This window comes from Numenius arquata, chromosome 5 (genome assembly GCF_964106895.1).
Source record: "Numenius arquata chromosome 5, bNumArq3.hap1.1, whole genome shotgun sequence".
NCBI lineage: Eukaryota > Metazoa > Chordata > Aves > Charadriiformes > Scolopacidae > Numenius > Numenius arquata.
The window spans coordinates 59,310,741-59,329,321 of record NC_133580.1 but is presented as its reverse complement, the minus strand read 5'-3'; the positions used below and the strand labels follow the sequence as shown (position 1 = coordinate 59,329,321).

Below are 18,581 nucleotides of genomic sequence, written 5' to 3'. Positions count from 1 at the left end.
AAGCGGAAGAGGAAGGAGCGGAAGCGGAAGGCTGAGGCCGATGTCGCTGGAGGGGCTGGGGCAGCCGCCGGGCGGCCGCGCAGGGATGGAGCGGGAAGGCGGCCGGAGCCGGTAAGAGCTGAGCTAAGCGGGGCTGGCTTCTTCCCCTCGGCCGCTCTCCCCGTCTCTGCCAGGCCGCGCCGCCTTCCCCCCGCTGAAGGCCGTGTCCTCCTGCCGCGGCGGTTGGGGCTCGGCCCGCCCTCAGCCCCGGCCCCCTGCGGCAGCGGCTGCTTGAGCCCCGCTACCGCACCCCCGGCCTTGCTCCGCCTGCGGTGTCTCCGCGCCCTGCCGCGGTGCCCGGTCTGGTTTTCTGAAGCAATCCCTTCCTCCGTCCCCCTTCTCCCTGCTGCGCCTCCAGCCGGAGCTTTCGCCGGGCAAGGCTGAGGGGAGCTTGCAATGGCAGCTTAAGCATAAACAGCGCCTGTATCGCTGGGGTTCTTCTTGCTCGGGAGCAGCTCAGCGTGTCCGCCTTCTCCCATGGGAGACAGGCACCTGATGCCTGAGAGGGTCCGAGTTCAAGGGTTGTTAAAGTACTTGAAAGGTGCCGTGGTGGGAGACGTGCCCAAAGAAAGTAGTTCTTTGGCAAACAGATGTGGTTTCCTTATTTTAAAGCCTGGTTAAAACCCCATGATAATAAATAGGAAAAAAAAAAAGTACAATATAACAGCCCACTTTAATCCAACAGGAGGTAGTGAGTCACAGAGTAACAGCATACATTAAAATTTGGAGCTTGTAAGTGCTCATGAGAATTGAGAATGGGGGCGACTGCTTTCTTCTCATGTTTAACCCAAGGTGGTTTTTCTGCTTCGTTCGTTAGTTAGAAGACTAGAAGTTTTACTTGTCCTGGAATTTTCCTTTCATATTTACAGGGGAGGATTTTCATCTTTTTTCCAAAAAAAGGAAGTATAAAACTGAATGTGTGAGGGTGTTACTTGTCTTCCCTTCAACCTGTTCAAAGAAGCATTTTTTAAAAGAGACTTTACATTGTATTAAACAAAAAAAAAAAATATACCATACTAACTTACCTAATGAATCAGATCCATGTGGGAAATGTGCTTAGCTACAGCAGCAACAAATATGGCATAAAAAATGTTACTACAGTGTTCTTCCTTTTCAATTTAGAGTGTTCAGTCTACAAACGCTATTGATTTTGTAGGTGTGATATGTTTTTGCCTTAGAATCTAATTGTTGAAGTTGTCTTAATTACTTTTTGTTGTTGTTATGGAGTTCAGTTTATTGGCAGCACCATTAGCACATTTTTGTGGAAGCTCGTTGTTGTAAGCAAAACTTCATTAAAATCGATATTTCCTGTATATATTGCTGTATTTCGACTGGTGAGGAATACTGTGACTCATCTTTAATCGGAAAATGTCATTAGAGCTCACATTGCAGGTGTAAACTGAAGTCTGTTTCCTTTGGGAGCTAAAACAAACTGTAAAAATGTTCTTCATATTCTAAATTAATTTTGCAATTTAATATTTAAAATTCATCTTAGCATTTTATTTCATTGTAGGTAATTTAAATGATTTTCTAGCATGGACACTGTTGCTAGCCATAGTTGTCATCTTCTCCAGCAGCTACATGAACAGCGCATTCAGGGGCTTCTCTGTGACTGCATGCTGGTGGTAAAAGGTGTCTGCTTCAAAGCACACAAAAATGTATTAGCTGCTTTCAGTCAATATTTCAGGTATGTGATGGAAAATTCTTCTTTTAAAACAGTGAAGTAAATGCTGTTGGTTGAGGTTTTCTCTCAGAAGGGTATCTTTTTCTGATAGTTGCAGACTAAGTAACTGAATGTAAGAGGAAAAGTATTGTTTTTTCCAGGGATAAATTTGTATCAAGTATTTAATCTAATTAAAAACTGTGGCAATCCTAATTTCTTTCCTAGATATATGTAGTTGACTTCTACACAGTTTGAGTTTGGCATTTTCTTGATCCTTACTTGCTTACTATGCCTCATATAATGGATTCTGGCATCAACCTACATTCAGTATTTCAGTATGAGAAGGTAACTGTTTACAAGGAGGATTGTAGAGTACATGAACACAGCCAGGTAAGGGATATAATTGACGAAACTTCACATTATCCATTTCCAGATAGTGTGAATTGTTCCGTCAGTTATATATTCAAAATAAAATGTGAGTATATAGGTTATTATTGCATCTCTTATTTAGAACAGATTCTCAGAGAGACAGTGTCTGTGTTTTAAAGTATACAGGTGGCCCGTGAAGCCAAATCACGATTTTCTTCTCCCTCTGTGTAGCCCTCATTGATCCCCCAAATTTTGGGGGATGTTGGATCTCCCAACTTAGTGTTTTATGTTAGTTATGAGTAAGCTGTTAGATCTGGCAGTTTTTAGACCTTGCTTCTTGAAACATCTCTAAAGCTTGACTACCAATTTCTATGTAAGAAAATTATTTTTATGTTATGACCAGGGAAAAAAGCTGAGAGGTTTTTTCCTTTTTCTCTTCTAGTGTTGTAATCCTGATGCTGAAGTGAAATTATGCTCAAAAGACTAAATTTTTAAAATAGTTGAAAAGAACTAGGTGTCCAACTCTTGCTGAAATTCAATAGGATATAAGTGACTAATTAATTTAGACTCTTAACCCAGATCTGTTTATTATAGTTCTGGTTTTAATTTAGATAGTATGGGCTGGATTTATGAAAGAATTTGAATGTGGGCACCGGCTTCAAAGTAGCATGTAAGTATGAGGGTAGGACAATTTAAGTATGGGGATGCATCTGAAACTCTGCATTTCTAAAGTTTAAGCCTAGACTCTCATTTGCTTAAGATTCAGAGCTCAGTGATACTATGTCCACCTAATTTGGGAGTCAACCCACAGAGAGGAATCATCAAGTTTAGGGCATTTCCTAGTGTAGGAAAATAGCTACATAGGAGTGTCCTGACCCCATTTATGTATTGTTGTTTACTGTGAGAGTATCAGGTTAGAGACTGGGGGGTTTACTGGAAGGGTGTGAAGTTCCTGACTGAGGCAGAGGATGAACCCACTTAAAGTAGGACTGGCTATGCATGTGAGGAGCTACAGCTCTGATGCTAAAATACTTTACATCAAATAGTAAGAAATCTGTGAATTCAGGCACTTTAAGGATTCAGTGACAATTCAGCGGGTGTTGCTGGACTCCTGTCTTAGGCTCATGTGCCTGTACTTTTCATTATTCTTTTGCTTGGTTCTCACTCAGGAACAGAAAATATACTTTTTTCTGCCTATGAGACAATAGTTTGAAAACAGTGCCAACTTCTTGTTTACTATTACCATCTTCTCACCTACTTGTGGAAAACTAACCAATAATAACTTTAATAACATTTACTGATAAAGTTTGATGGACAAGCTCAGTTACCAGAAGAGAATAGTTTAGCTGACTTTGAGGTCTATTTTCTTTTTGCTAGAAAATTTCTCATGTCCTGTTTCATTTGCCATGATGGAAGGAGAAACACCATTCTGAGTCAACCAACCTTTGCAAATAGTCCGTAGATGCACCACTGTACCTAATGGTAAAGAATATGGATAGGAAACCACAAGTATAGGGTGTGATTTCAAAATGTTAACAAATAGAAAATTAAAGTTATATGAAAGATAATTTGCTTTGACTTATACTTTAAGTGTACTAGTGTAGGACTAATATATAAGACAAGTAATTGAGCAGTTTTGAGATGTTGATCTGCAAAAACACAGCAATCTAGATAAGACCGTGTAGTATAAATTGTTGTTTCGTACCAAGCAGTCTGTTTGAAGTGTATGTGTATTTTTTTTTTTTTATAAAAGCATCTGTGAATTGTTTGTGTTTGAATATTTGCCTTATTTTATCAGGACCCTTTTCCAGAATTCTTCAGGCCAGAAGAACGATGTCTTTCACTTGGACATTAAAAATGTAGGTGGGATAGGCCAGATCTTGGATTTCATGTACACTTCTCACCTGGATCTTAGCCAGGACAATGTACAAGCTATGTTGGATATCGCGCAGTGTCTCCAAGTGCAAAATGTGCTGAACATTTGCCACACCTTTTTAAAATCTTCTACAGCTGTAGAACAAAGAGCCAGCATGCCTTGTAATAGCGTATTCTCGCTGCAGAATACTTTGACTGCGGATACCAGCTGTACCAATGACACTTATGGAACAAACCTATTGCACGAGTGTTCGTCTGACACACAAGCTAATAAAGTTTTGGCTGACCACCATTCTCACACCTCGCAGTCTGTTAATCTTCACGCACCCTCAGGTGATGTGCAGAAACAACCGCAAGACTCCTTAGATGGCAACTGCACAGAGCTTCCTTTTAAACAACCAAATTACTATTATAAACTACGCAACTTTTACAGTAAACAGTTCTATAAGCAAAACGCTTGCTCTAATCATGAGAGAGTAGCAGAACAATCCTTTTCTTACAACACGTCTACAGAAATAAACACAGTAGAGAATAATTCTTGTACTGTCAATCACTCTGAGTGTATTCTGGAAACCTCTGATCATTTACCATCAAACTTTCTGGTTCAGGCCGTGAATGAAGCTGCTCCGGACCAAGATGCTGAAAGCACGCTTATGCAGCCCACCAAACAGATGCGGCTGAAAAAGGCAATACACCTCAAAAAGTTAAATTTTCTAAGATCTCAGAAATCTGCAGAGCAGCCACCTGAGCCTAAAAGAGATGACAGTAGAGTAACAGGAGTAACTGAATCTGTAAGTGAAAGTACCATGGACATGACAAATGTTAGAGTTACTGAAGAAAAAGAAACTGAAGATTTAGTGAATTCTCAGAATTTTGAACAAGCTGTTGAAACTGAAACATCTCAAGGTCCTTTGGAACAAGAAGGGCAATCACAGACTCTTCAGTCGCAGAGGCAATATACTTGTGAATTATGTGGGAAGGCTTTCAAACATCCAAGCAATTTGGAGCTCCACAAAAGGTCTCATACAGGTACAGTTATCAAAAACTTGGCCTGCAGAGCAAATATTTCAATTAAAGAGGATGTCTTGCGGTATCTCTTGATTCAGATGCTGGTTCAGGGTCTACTTTCAAAAGCTTGTGGGTTTTTTGGTCTTTTTGAATGTTACTTAAGGTGGCATTAACATTCTTGTCTAGATGTGCTAAACTGACAAAGTTTAAGAGCATAAGTTTAACAAATAATAAGCACATCAAAGAATGATGGAAAAACGGAGGCAAGAATATGACTTAGGTATACCTGTTTGCTTCCCTGTTGTTTGTGGTTCATATTAATTTGTTTTTAAATATCCAACTAGTGCAAAAAGAGAACTTGAAAAATTGCAGTGGATAGCAAGTAGGATGTTAATATAGGGAGGATCTGTAGCGGAACGTACAGGGCACATGTATATCATTAATATTAGGTGTACTGGTAGTTAAGTAATGGAAGTGTATGCTAAAAGCCATTTCCGTTCATCTGCCACTTCAGAAAGCATAGCAAATTGCTAGCTAATGAATTTTATTTAAAAACATTCATTTTCTAGAACTGAGCAAAAGGTTTAGCAGGCATTTAAGTATTACAGTACTTAAAGAAAGTCCTCCAAATCTGGTTTTGCTGAAGAGCAATGGCAAGACAGTTTTTAACCCATAAATGACAATTCTTTCAGCAGAAGTGCTGTGGAGGCCTAGTTGATGAGAAAAAGCACACGTGAAATTCTCTGTCCCTGAACTCTAGGAATTGCTAAAGAATTTACAGGTTGACGTGGTTGCATTGATGAGTTGTCTGTGTAAAGGACAGGCATACTCTGTTCAACACAAGTCATTGTATTGGGTTTTCTAGCAGTTCTAATTGTATTGCTAGCGGATATTTAGAGGAATCTCTAAATAGAGCTTATTGGGTTGACTTTAGGATTGGTTTTGACTTGTCTGAATGTTACAATTTGTTTTTTATTAGATTGACCTGTCTGAAAAAACAAGGAAGCAAATATATCTCTCTTATACAGTCCTTACCTATCCAGGAACAACCAGTGTTTTGGGTTTTTTTATAAATATTTTCAGGAAACATCTCATACCCTCCACCCCCACGGAAAGAACTTTTGGCAGCATGGAAAACAGGAGCAGAGTTACACTGTCATGTAATACGCTGTTGATCCTCAACCTTTTTATTCTGAGCTTTGCTTGAGCAAGTTTTCAGTCTTCCATGCTTTAGTGGGTCCTGCTCCTCACCTTTGTGATCTCTTCAGGGACACCATTTCTGCATTTATGCCTTTCTCCTCTGGAGCTGACACACCACTGCTTTGATCCCACTACTGTGGGATCCCACTACTTAATCTTCATCTCTTCTTGCAGAATGTTGAACAAGAAGGATGCAACAGAAGATAGAAAACACAAGGCAGTCCAAGCGTTCAAAAGTCAAGCCCCCTGGATGTTTATTTAAGCATTGTCTTAATTGTAGTTCAGTGTCTATCTCCCCGTTACATGTAGACAGCAGGATGGTTTCCTGTTTTTCTTTTAAGGCTCCAGATACAGTCTCACCAGTGGTAGGTAGAGAAGAATCGTCTGCATCTTACTAGCTGTGCTCCTGCTAATACGCCCTAGGAAGCAATTAGCCTCACTTTACCTGAGGGGTGCTACAACGCTGTAAGTAATTTAGTATTTCTGCCAGAATTCATTCTTGGAATGGGCTACTTGACTTGTCTGGTGGTGTGGAGTTTTATGCAGGTGTAGAATTGTTCTCCAAAAACTAATTTGATAATCCTTTTCAAACCAAACTTTTTTTGTTTTATCTTTATCATGGGGGGAGAAAAAACCCCTCCGATTCCTTGTACATCAATACAGTTATAACAAGGCTGCATGCAACCTACAACAATACTTCTGAGAAGTTTGAGCCTCCAATTCCCTTCCTCCTCCTCTAGTTATTTCAGGGTATATTTCTGTTCAGATAATAGTCTTTGTGTCAACAGTAACTTTTTGATGTAGGTAATTTCTGCAGAAATTGCTACTAGTGTTTTTATCCTCCATTTCAAATTACCTTGATGCTTTTACGGTTGTCAGAAACCTTGCAAGTTGCCACGGGTCTGGCTCCCTGTTGGTTTCATTTGTATTTGTGTTGTCAGTACCAGAATTTTTAGTGTTTTGCAAATTTAGAGCCATAATGAAATCAAGCCTCAGTGCTCTTTATAGTTGAGTTATTTGTTCCATAATTTTTACCTTTAATTGAATAAGAGCTTTATTGAAACTTCTTTAAGATTTCCATTCTTCATTAAGCAGAAAAAGTAGATATAGCCTCAAGTTGTCAGACTAACTGCGAGATTGCTATTCTATGTTTATAGAATGTTTGCTGTTCTATAAACAGAATAGTGGAACAGACATACTGTCTAGGTTTACTCTCTGCTTTAAGATCTAAGACAGCTGCATTTAGTCCTTGATCCTGAAATATGTTGAAAAAACATTACCTGTATTTGGCAGCAGGGAAGGGAAATGGAACCTCAACACCTGGATATTGTAGATGTTGCTTGTAACACTTCCAAGGATGAAGGAAGACTACTGATCTAGAGAATACTTGCTGGAAGAGAAGGCTACTAATAGCCAAGAGGTGTTCTGTAAAATCAGGAGAATTATAGTTAAAAAAGTAAATAAGAATCTTTAGACAGATTTTGAATCAGCACCAAGATGAAACACAGCGTAAGATCTCTTTTTCTTTCTGGGAATATCTTCATTCAAAATCACAAGGATTTACACTTAATTTTGCTTCCCTGTACCTGTGGATTATATATGTCCTTTTATTATGCAGCTAGACTTATGAAAATATCATTAGAAGTTTGACTGTCATTGAATTCACTGGTATTTGTGTATTATCATTGTTTTAAGATTTCCAGAAGGTGCACAGAGGTTTTTATCAACAGTGTAAAAGCTAGGAAACCAAGAACTAAGCAGGGAAAAAAGTTTATGAGGTACTGCAGAGGAGAAAAAGTGATTAGAAAAAGATATTTTTCTCAAATTTACAGGTTGAGAATTGAAATATTGTGCAGCCACATTTTCCAGATTGAGTCAAGTTATTTTGAAAAGCTAAAGTGGGCTGCACTATTTTTTTACTAAAGCTGCTCATATGTTTTTGGAGATTCAAGAATAGCAGTTTTATATGTATAAATTCAGAATTTTGGAGGAAAATACTTGGGTTACTTATCAGATACTCTTATACAGAAGGAGAATTTGAAGATGGATATTTGCTGGAAGTGAATAGCTACGTGCTCATTGGAGATGGATGGTACACACTGAACAGGAAAAACAGAATCCTTCAAAATTAGCTTCTCTGCATTCCTTATTCTTTTTAAGAGTGGGCCTTTGTGTGTACAAGTGAAGAAACTTGTGCACTTCCCAAAGTTGTTTTTGTAGGACCTTGTCATCTGTTCTGCTCTTCCTGGAGGTATGGTACCCCTTTCATTTGGAAAAAAAATACTTAGAAAAAAATTACAAACTACTACTATTCATATCAAAACTCTTCTACCTGCTTGTTTTGAAAGATAAATTCTGTTTCTGAGCAAGTCTGCCTTACAAACTTAATGGTAAATACTGTACTTCCCTCTTGAATTTCCCCGTAAATATATGGGTAAGTGTCCCTTTGGGGATATTTTCACTCTTACATTCTGTGTTTTAAAAGGAAGCATAGCAAATTAAAACATTTGTATTTTATTGCAACTATTAGTTCTATTCTGTTTCTTCTTTTAGGTGAGAAACCTTTTGAATGTAACATTTGTGGGAAACACTTCTCACAGGTGGGAATATTTTATATTATGGTATACTTACACTGGAAAATTAAATGCATCTCTGTATTCATTCTAAGAATAAACTTGGTTTTAAGTCTATAGATATTTTTTGTTCAAAGACAGACTTGACTTCAGGGATAAAATATTAAAATGTCTTATTTGAAAATAATGTTAAATGTTTTAGATCTCTTTGATACATTTTGTACCTTTGATTCTGTCTGCTCTCAGTAGATGTGTTACGTATTTTATCTTCAAATGAATGTTTAATTATACAGTGCCATCACTATATTTGAAATGCAGAGAACGTTCACTCTCAGACTGTGCTTTTGCCGTATGGTTCAGGATATGTTGTGAATGGCATTTTTACAGTGGCTGAAAAAAATACAGGTTAGAATTTTATATAATGTGGTATTCACAATAGTGTTTCATCTTCCTAAATGGCATAAATTATTAAGCAGATTTTTTGGAGTCAGTTTCCTTCTGTGAAGAACGACACAATCTGAAGTGACAAAACTCAGCTATGATTTAAAAAAAAACACTCTTGTGAAATTCCCCACCTACATATGGGGCCTAAGCTTTAGCTGTCTCAATTTGCCCTCCAGTGCTTGCTTACTCTTCTGGGTACAACAATTCATTTGCATTTCTACAAATTTGGTGCCTCGTTGTCTCACATTTCCAAAATGTCCGTTTCTTTTCTATTTTCTTGGTTGGAATATGTGCACTGAAGTACAGGAGACAATAGGTGCATAACTTTATACTAAGATTAAATAACAATTATCATTGAATAACTTTGGTCTTTCTTACGGTTTAAGGATTAGAATTATGTGGTCTCTGTCTACCCACCCACCAGGGCTTGCGCTTCTCTTGCTCCAGTTTTGTAGTCCCCCAGTGGCACTTCTTTGACCCACGAATCGATGCAGTTGCATCCTTCACTGTTACTAAATATGAATATTTAGTGAGCATCCAGTGAGCAATAGTGTTTCATTGTGCTTATCAAGCCATTTTAGCAAAACTGGGTCTGCTTGTTAGGTGAAGAAAGTGCATTTTCACTCATTTTGATGGCTGAACTTCTAGTTACTAAAGAAAAAAGTGGGTATTTCCAAATTCCATTAACAGTATTTCTGGTAAATGGAGTGGTATTCTGTATCATTGCTGCAGGGGAAGAGGGAATAAAAAAGCTTCACACATTCAGAGTGTATGAGAGGAATGACAGACAACTCATGCAACATGCAATGCTCCTCTCAATAAAAACAAACAAACAAAAACCCCAACAAAACTGGAAATTTCTGCCTTTTAATTAAACACTTCAGCAACTCCTCTCCTCTTCCCTCCCCATTACCTGACTTGCCTGAAGGTAAAGGTAGACACATGCTGATGGACAATACCTACACATCCAGAGCGTGAGCCATAGCTTTCGGCTTGTGTGCTGCAGTTCTTCCGCTGGCCATGAACGGGAACTTGCATACTTCTCTTGTATTGTGCAAATAAGTGAAACTGCACCTATCAGAAAGTAAGATGCAAGGATAATTGCTGTCTACTTCTTGCTTAAAAAAACATCTCTGATCTTGATCTTCTCAGCCTGCAGGCACAGAAATAGTAACCCTTTTCTAATTTGAGCCTTCATGTTCTGTGCCTTTGAGACAGTGCAGTTGTTGCGTCTGAGAGTGTGTCTGCTTCTACTGAGTGTAACTGATGTTCTATGTTTTGGAATGTCAAACAGAAAATGAAGAAAGCAGGGAAAATTGACATGGGAACTCATAGTCTGGAACAAATAACCATAAATGTCTTTGATTTTGAGAGAGAAAGGTTCCTTTTGTACTTCCAAGCCTGCATCTTCCCTTACCTCTAGTACGCAGCCTGTTGCTGTGTGATCCTTCTCTGGCTGGTGATCCAGGATATTATGTTTTACCTCCCGGCTATCCCCTTTTGGGGGACCATATGCACTAGTTCCTTCACTTTAAAAGCATGCCAGGTACAAATGGAGCAAGTCTAGCACATCTCTCTAGTTTCCAAATTTGTGAGGGGTATAAGAGGATTCTTCTGAGCAATTTTTTTTTCTTTCGCTGAAGTGCTGGCAAAAATCCTCATATGCTTTTGCATTGGGATGGCATATTATGCCTTAACCAAGGTTGCGTACCACCCTACAAGCTTAGGAAGAATATAAGTTACTGATTGTTTTGCCTTTTTTTGTCTCAGCACAGTTATTAACAAGCTTTTGCCCTTATTAGGAGGAAGTGACATAAGCTTGTAATAAAGAAGTGGATCTACTTGCTACTCTTTGTAAAATCTTTTAATTCTGGCCTGTATGGGAATTATTTCAGATTAATTGTTTCAGATTTCAGATGAATTATTTCAGATTAATTGTTTCACTTCAAATTCACCCTCTGTCTTTATCCAGAATAACTTTCAAATGCCTATGATATGGTTTGGTTTGTGACCTGGGTAGAGGTAAAGGTTCTGTCTTTTTTATGTTTCTCTCAAATGCACCTCTGCATAAAATCCCTTGTCTTTGCAAAGCACAAGTTGCTGCAGGGAGAAGTCAGTTTAGTCTCCTCCATCAGAAATCAGTGCCTAACGCCTCTCTTTGAATGGATTTGGGTATTATAAAGTTGGGCCTGAGAGAACAGTGCTTCAGCCATACTGTTGTCTGAAAAACTTTACAGGGGTTACAGGAAGCTCTCACAGGATTCAGACGGTGATCCCTTTAATATTGTCCTCTGTATCTGTTTGTGTGTCTGCAGTACTTTAGGTCTGGTATATTATAAACTCTGATTACAGTGATTGATCATCACAGGTAAATTTATTATCTAAAGAAGTAGGAAGAAACTACTAACGGGTCTTGTTTTTGTTGTCTCACTGTGACTAAGGAGGACATGATAATCTTTGCATCTCCAATTTTCTTTCCTGATTGAAAGGACTTAATGTTCCTTTAGTGTACTTTGATAAAACCAGGCAGTTATCCATCAGAGAGAATGGAAGGGCTAAAAACTGACCGTGGAAGTATGCACGATTTATGGAATATCTGCAGGTCTTTTCTCCAGGCGAGCTGTATCTTGTGCTTTGAGAACTGGACTCTCAGTGGATTAGCCATTCAGAAGCACCAGTGGCTTTAAAAAAATAAATTAAAAAGGAAGTTGGAATGAGTAAGATGGTTTTGTCTAGTCATTATGTGGTTTGCCTGCTAGATTAGCATGATTTTTACAGCATCGGAACAGGAAAGAGATGTAATAGAAATTAGTTGCCAGTAATCCCATTTGTTCATTTCTGTACTTGCTGTTCCGTTTTCTTTTGATACAAGTAAATATTTATAGGTTTGGAGCACTTGGCTCTGAGTATTATATGTTTTAAAAGATGTTTACCCTATTCTTTTGTTTTTAACCTCCTGGTAGGTGAAATCAGACATCCTGATGTAACAATATTTTATTTGTAGGACAGGGAAAATGAGACTAACGAACCGTATTACTAGTAAGTTTTCTTCTTCACTGCAATCTAGATAGTGTAGTTTTAATTTATAATTGGATCTGTTTTCAACTATAGGTCTTTCTTTTTTCCATAGCATTTGATTCCAGTCTTCTTTTTTTTTTTTTTTTTACTATTCTCATCAATATATAATTGCATACATAAGCAATTTGATCTTGAAGTACATGGTAGTCTGTCTTTACTAGATAAGAATGCTTGAGTTCCTACATGACTTGTAGTCTTCACTGCCTTAGAATTAGGAGTAAAAAACCAGTCTTACAGTTTCCATCATTGTCTTTTTGTCTGTGTACAGCAACAGGCTAGCTGAATTTAAATGTCTAAATTACTGTCCCTTCAGGCAGGTAATCTCCAAACACATTTACGTCGACATTCTGGTGAAAAGCCATACATCTGTGAAATCTGTGGGAAAAGGTGAGTAGAATTGTTCGTCTTGGTAAAGTTAACATGATAACACTTGTTCATGTTTTCTTTAATCTTCCTGATAAACTAAGGGCCAAGAGCTAAGGCAGCGTGCTGCTCCATTTTGTTTAAAAGACAAATGTGTACTGATGGGATTAAAATACATAAATGTCTGCAAGTGTATTGTTGCAAGTCTCAATAATAAGATAAACATGTCATTGCATATATAGTCTTCCTTTTTTTTTTTTTGTATATTGGTGTCTTTAGTTAAGGATATACTGTTGTGTCTATTTTGAACAGTGTGAGCCCCAGTAAATCATGCAGTTTGGTACCTTTACCTTGTTACATTTTATGGAAATTATGAAGTATGGGAAACTTGATGAATTTAAGCACAGCATTAAATATTTCTGCCTTCAGCTAACAGGTGACAGAAAATACGCTAATTTAGAAGTAGCATTAAAGTAAGTTAAATGCAGAATAGACTAGTAGCAACAGGCATTCGTTATAGTTGATTTCCACATGATACCCATTAGGAGAATAAGGGGCTTATAAAGACAGTAACTGGGTTTCTGCATTCTGTTACAGATTTGCTGCTTCTGGTGATGTTCAGCGTCATATTATTATTCATTCTGGAGAAAAGCCTCACCTGTGTGATATCTGTGGCAGAGGTATGTAAGAACCAAAGTTTCTGCCTCCGAGGTTTTTTGATTGAAATGTGAGGAGTCATTTTAATTTCAGTGTCTGTCATATTTTTCTAGGATTCAGTAACTTTAGTAATTTAAAGGAGCACAAAAAGACCCATACAGCAGATAAAGTATTCACCTGTGATGAATGTGGGAAGTCATTCAACATGCAACGAAAATTAGTGAAGCACAGAATTAGGCATACTGGAGAGAGACCATACAGCTGTTCAGCATGTGGTAAGATTTACTGTGCATAGCTTGGTTGTCTTTGCTTTTTGAATGATAGGTAAAAATTCCTGGGTCAGCAGAATAACAGTTAACCCGTCTTGCATACTTCATAATCTTTCCTTTGGTGTATTAAACTCCTTGAGTTGCCGAAAATAAGTCCAAAAGTGAATTTCAGTTGAAGAATAAAGAAAGGAAATAAGAGGAATCAGCATTAGATGTGTTTTCTAGCAAAGTACTGATAGTAGCTGCTTCAAAAATTGGTTTATTTTCAGTATAGTCCTTTCTGATGGAAATCCGGGTTGTTTGGTATCACTTGGCCATTGATGGAATCTTTTTCTTTTCTTTTCTTTTCCTTTCTTTTCTTTTCCTTTCTTTTCTTTTCTTTTCTTTTCTTTTCTTTTCTTTTCTTTTCTTTTCTTTTCTTTTCTTTTCTTTTCTTTTCTTTTCTTTTCTTTTCTTTTCTTTCTTTGTTTGTTTTTTGTTGTTCTTGTTTATTTTTCCAATTGAACACTGTTTGGATTTAACTGCAATCAACCGTAGAGTTTGATAATAACAACCTTTTGCTACTTTGCTTCAACCTCTGGAATAAAATCAAAACTTGATGAATGCTTCATACCAGAGAACACCTGTTTTCAAAATCTGGATAGGTCATACTTCCAGGTGGTCTGAAAATGGCTCTTTGATCAATGATTCATCCTTGTATAACATAGTTCTCGGAAATTGTGTTGTCTATCCTTAGCTCCTGTGTTACTTGGCATCCTGTATACTATGTCCTTTTCTGCCCTTCTATTTCGGTATAATTTCATTGACATTCTGAGGAACCAGCTTTGGATGAGGGTAGCTCCATATGATAATGTCCAACTGAAGTATATTTTCTTTGTAATGTCTTGAGGCACAAGAAAAGCTAATTTTATCAGGAGATTTTGCGTCGGAGGAAGGAAATATAGACAAGTAGGATACAAAAAACTAAACAAATAGTTGTGGTGTTGTCATTAAAACAGGCTTATTTTCGTCTTGTAGTGGTCTTTCAATTATTTTTCATTTTTAGCCAGATCATTTTGTTCAGAGAAGGCAAAAATTGTCCAAAGAGGATCTGATCAAGCATTAAGAAATCATTCGCACTACACAAAAAAATCCACATGTATTATTCCGGTAATCTGTAATGTTACTGTTACTGCTTAATGGCTTTTCTGAAGAGAAATCTGGTCAGTAGAACAAAAAGCATGATGCTGAAAATTGAGACTGCAGTTTTACTGGGTTTTCAGATAACACAGATTTTCATTAGTATCTGTCCACACAAAATAAAATAATCTGTAACCTAGGTAAAATGAGATAAAATCACAAGCAGTTACCAGCTTATTTCTTCTTTCCTGAAGAATGTGAGGTGTCTGAATCAGGTAGCAATTCTGGAAATTAATGCTCTTTTTTTTTCTGCTTGTTCTTCTGCTCTTTGCCTTGGTTCAGCCTGAGCCACTTTCTTCTTTGCAGTAGGGTAATTGCATTTATTTGAGCCTGTGGTTCTGAAAGTAGGCAAACAATTGAATATTTTATTGTATTCTAATATTTACAGCAATAAAAAAATTACAGTTTGGACGCATCTGGATAGAATATAAAAAATAGACTGCTGCATTATGTTGGCTCAAAGTTAACAAAAAAAGCTAACTGTCAGCACTTTAAGAATAGTTTCTTGCTAACGAACAAACTACTACTTTCTATGATGCAGTTCTCACTGGAAGAATATATTTAGGAGCTTATCAGCATCCTGTTTTTCCAGACAGACAAATAAAATTGATTATTTTAAAATGTTTTTTCCTCCATGAAGATTGATACAAACTGAGAGCACTCACAGCTTTCAAAGCCTAATGGATGTTCTCGTCTCTGGAGACAAAAACTAAAGCACTGGGAAACACAAGTTAGAAAATCCTATCAAGAAGAAGAAACAAGTCATTGAATTGTAAAAGTAGATGGAACTTGTTTGAACCTGTTCTAGATAAAGAGTACCATGATTGGGACATACTATACCTTACCACTTGATATTTTCTCCAATTAAAACATGTTTATGCACTTCTGTTAAGAACAAAATCTTAATCTGTCACTTCTGTCTTGTAGGGAAATGTTTTGCAGGCTCTGGTGACCTGCGTAGACATGTGAGGACTCATACAGGAGAAAAGCCCTATACCTGTGAAACTTGTAACAAATGCTTCACTCGCTCTGCTGTCCTGCGGCGGCACAAGAAAATGCATTGTAAAGCCCCCGAAGAAAGTCCAGACACACTAGATGAATTTGCTCAAGGGATTGAAACTTCTGACCTTGACAAATCTCAGAGTTCTGACTCTTTTGGCCCGGAAATGTCTGTTACGTTGTTACCAGTGTCTGTTAAATTTCCTGTTCGTCCAACTGCAAATTCAACTGAATTTGATAGTTCTGCGGATTCTTACTGTAAGTTGCGATCAATGATTCAACACCAGGACTCGGCAAACCAACAGAAACTGATTGTGGATTCTGCTAAACTCCCAAAAGCCCCGACACAGCAAACTCCTCCACCACCACCACCATATGCTTATGCAGATGCAGATGTATCTTCTGCAGAAGAACCCTTACAGTCTGACAATATTCCCATGATTCGTTCCTCTCTGGTTAGCTTGGACAGTCAGTGCAATGACCCTCTAGGCAGTCGAACATCATCTGCTGCGTACAAGAATAACGAAGGACCATTCTTCTCCAGCATGACCCTCTGGGGTTTAGCTATGAAGACCTTGCAGAATGAAAGCGAATTGGAACAATGAGGACTCAGGTGACTGTATCAAAACTTCTTAGAGGCATTTCATGCTAAAGTGATTGCGATCACACTGCAGTGTAGAGATCGGAGCTAGTTTTTAAGCCATCTAGCTTGGATACCGGTAGAAATCGAGATACGTGTGCCCAGAACCCAGTGTAGGCTGCCTTTATACTGCTTCTTAGCAAAGTTCAAATCTAGTTTCGAGGACCTTTGTTGTTCTGTGACTGCATTGTGTAGCTCATGTGTTGCCAGGATTTACTAAAATTTACCATTTACTAAATTTGCCATTTAACTTGGTATTTTTTACCTGACAAGGGAGGAAAGGATGGCCCAATGTCTAATTTCATGATATGGGTACAATTCAAGCATGGGTCATCAGAGTTGTGTAAGGGTGTAGATATGAAAAGAGGAAAACATTTAACAAATCCCTAGTGAATCTGACTTTCAGTAGTGGCTTTCTTACCAGTAGGATCGTTGGTTTACATGACTTGAGTATTGTGATATTAAATTTCAATGTTAAATACTGGACAATATTTGTGATAGTGCAAAGTAACTGTATATCTAGAAACTTTATTTTTTTACAATAAAAGCTTTTTTTAGTATTTTATAAACTATTTTGCACAGCAGATTATTTGTATAATGAAGACCAAGGTTAGGAAATGTGAATAAAGGGAAGTTGATTTACATTGTATCATAATTGCTTAATGTGTTTCATCTCTTTATGAAAGATTTTCAATAACATCCATCTATTCCAGGTATTTTTACAATGCTAATGGGGCTACCACTGCAAGAAGAGCTGCACTATAAAATAAGTGCAATCAATACACGAGTAGATTGTCTTGCATTTCAGTCAATTAGTGTAAAATATCGGTTAATTAATGGAATGAATAGACTTTTACAGGATAGAAACTTTGCTTAGAGGCCTTTTTCTGCTTTGGTGCTTTGAATGGTTGTATTCATTTTCAGTTATAGATCTGTTGCTGCATTTCAAACTGCTTGCTAAGATCACAAGTTTTACTGGCCTAACTTTTTCCAACCCATCAAAAAGCTGTAGTAGTGTGTTGTCAAGCTTTATGCTAAAACATTCCTTAGATACTGTAGTTTCTGAAATGAAAATATACTTATACTAACCTTTTTTCTGAAGTTCTGTAGTTTCTGAAATGAAAATATACTAACCTTTTTTCTGAAGTTCATTCACAGGCTGGAAAGTCTGATTGAAGTACATACTACTTTTTTCCTATAAGGAGTCTCAGTGGTCAGCACTAGCATGACAGCTGTGAGTACTGGTATCTCTAGTATTATATGATAAGACTGCAAAGCTGCAGAGTTGCACATGCATGAAGAATAGTCCAAGATTTATTTGGGACTACAAAATCGCATAAACCCCCCAAACTTCTGGTTATATAATTATTATTTTTTTTTGTGAAAAGAAGCAGTTTGTAAGCCAAGAAGTAGATTTCAGTGTTTTGCAACAGCTAACAAGTTCTGGTATCACTGCTATTTTAATAACACTGCAGTTCCTCTGCTGAAAAATTCGTGTTTGTGTAAAACTAATAGCTGGGACTGTCTAGCAATTTATATGTGAAGTCACATTTTCCTGGTGTTAAAAAATACATTTTCACTTGTATGCCACTAAAGCACAAAAGTTCAAATCTGTTATAATTGTCTAGTTCTTGGTACAACAGGAATTAGTTTTGCTAGAGCAGGATTGTAGATCACAGGTGACTTACAGTCCACTGCCTGCATTCTGTGGAATTTCAGAGACTGGAAAATACAGATTTTTTTCATATTTTTAAAGTTTGTTACTGTGTTGACACCATACACTGTAGTTTGTGGCTTCCCTTCCTTTACTTTACAGGGCCCTGCACCTCCCAGATTTTAACTGCTTTCAACCTGGATTGAAATGAGAAAGATAATATTGCTGGCCTGAGCATACCACTCCTTAAAACAAGAGAGGCAGAAAAACTTTTTTTTTCACTAAATAAATGGACCAGTTTAAAAAAAACAACCAACAAACAGATGCATTGGAGAGAAAATTGGGATTTTTTTTTTTTCCACCTTTCTTTTCTTGTAGTGCACGTACATTAGGAAACTCTAAACATCTATATTTTTCCATCCAGTGAGGTCAAAACAAAGAAGTTTTTGCAGTGCCTAACTTTAAAAAGAGCCTGTAGGCTAACAATGTAGTCCCACACAGGATTAAGCAAGCAATATTTTGTATGTTTGAACCCTGAACTCTTCTCTAATTCATCTTCTCTTGCGTGATT

The 18,581-nt window shown here is 37.5% G+C and overlaps 1 protein-coding gene across 1 annotated transcript; it reads left to right on the top strand.

Annotated features, from left to right (window-relative positions):
* Nucleotides 1–19: 19 nt before the first annotated feature.
* On the top strand, nt 20–18,311 carry ZBTB49 (zinc finger and BTB domain containing 49). Its single transcript, XM_074147886.1, has 8 exons — nt 20–111; nt 1,553–1,726; nt 3,870–4,975; nt 8,708–8,754; nt 12,563–12,636; nt 13,210–13,292; nt 13,383–13,544; nt 15,645–18,311. The coding sequence occupies exons 2-8, from the start codon at nt 1,575–1,577 to the stop codon at nt 16,319–16,321; spliced, it is 2,301 nt and encodes a 766-aa protein (XP_074003987.1). The 5' UTR covers nt 20–111; nt 1,553–1,574; the 3' UTR covers nt 16,322–18,311.
* The last annotated feature ends 270 nt before the right edge of the window (nt 18,312–18,581 follow it).

Bases quoted from the DNA above. Each gene is read 5' to 3' on its own strand.
- ZBTB49 (XM_074147886.1), top strand. From the start codon at position 1,575: ATGGACACTGTTGCTAGCCATAGTTGTCATCTTCTCCAGCAGCTACAT. The intron at 13,293-13,382 runs GTATGTAAGAAC...ATATTTTTCTAG, and splicing joins GTGTGATATCTGTGGCAGAG to GATTCAGTAACTTTAGTAAT. The intron at 13,545-15,644 runs GTAAGATTTACT...TCTGTCTTGTAG, and splicing joins ATACAGCTGTTCAGCATGTG to GGAAATGTTTTGCAGGCTCT.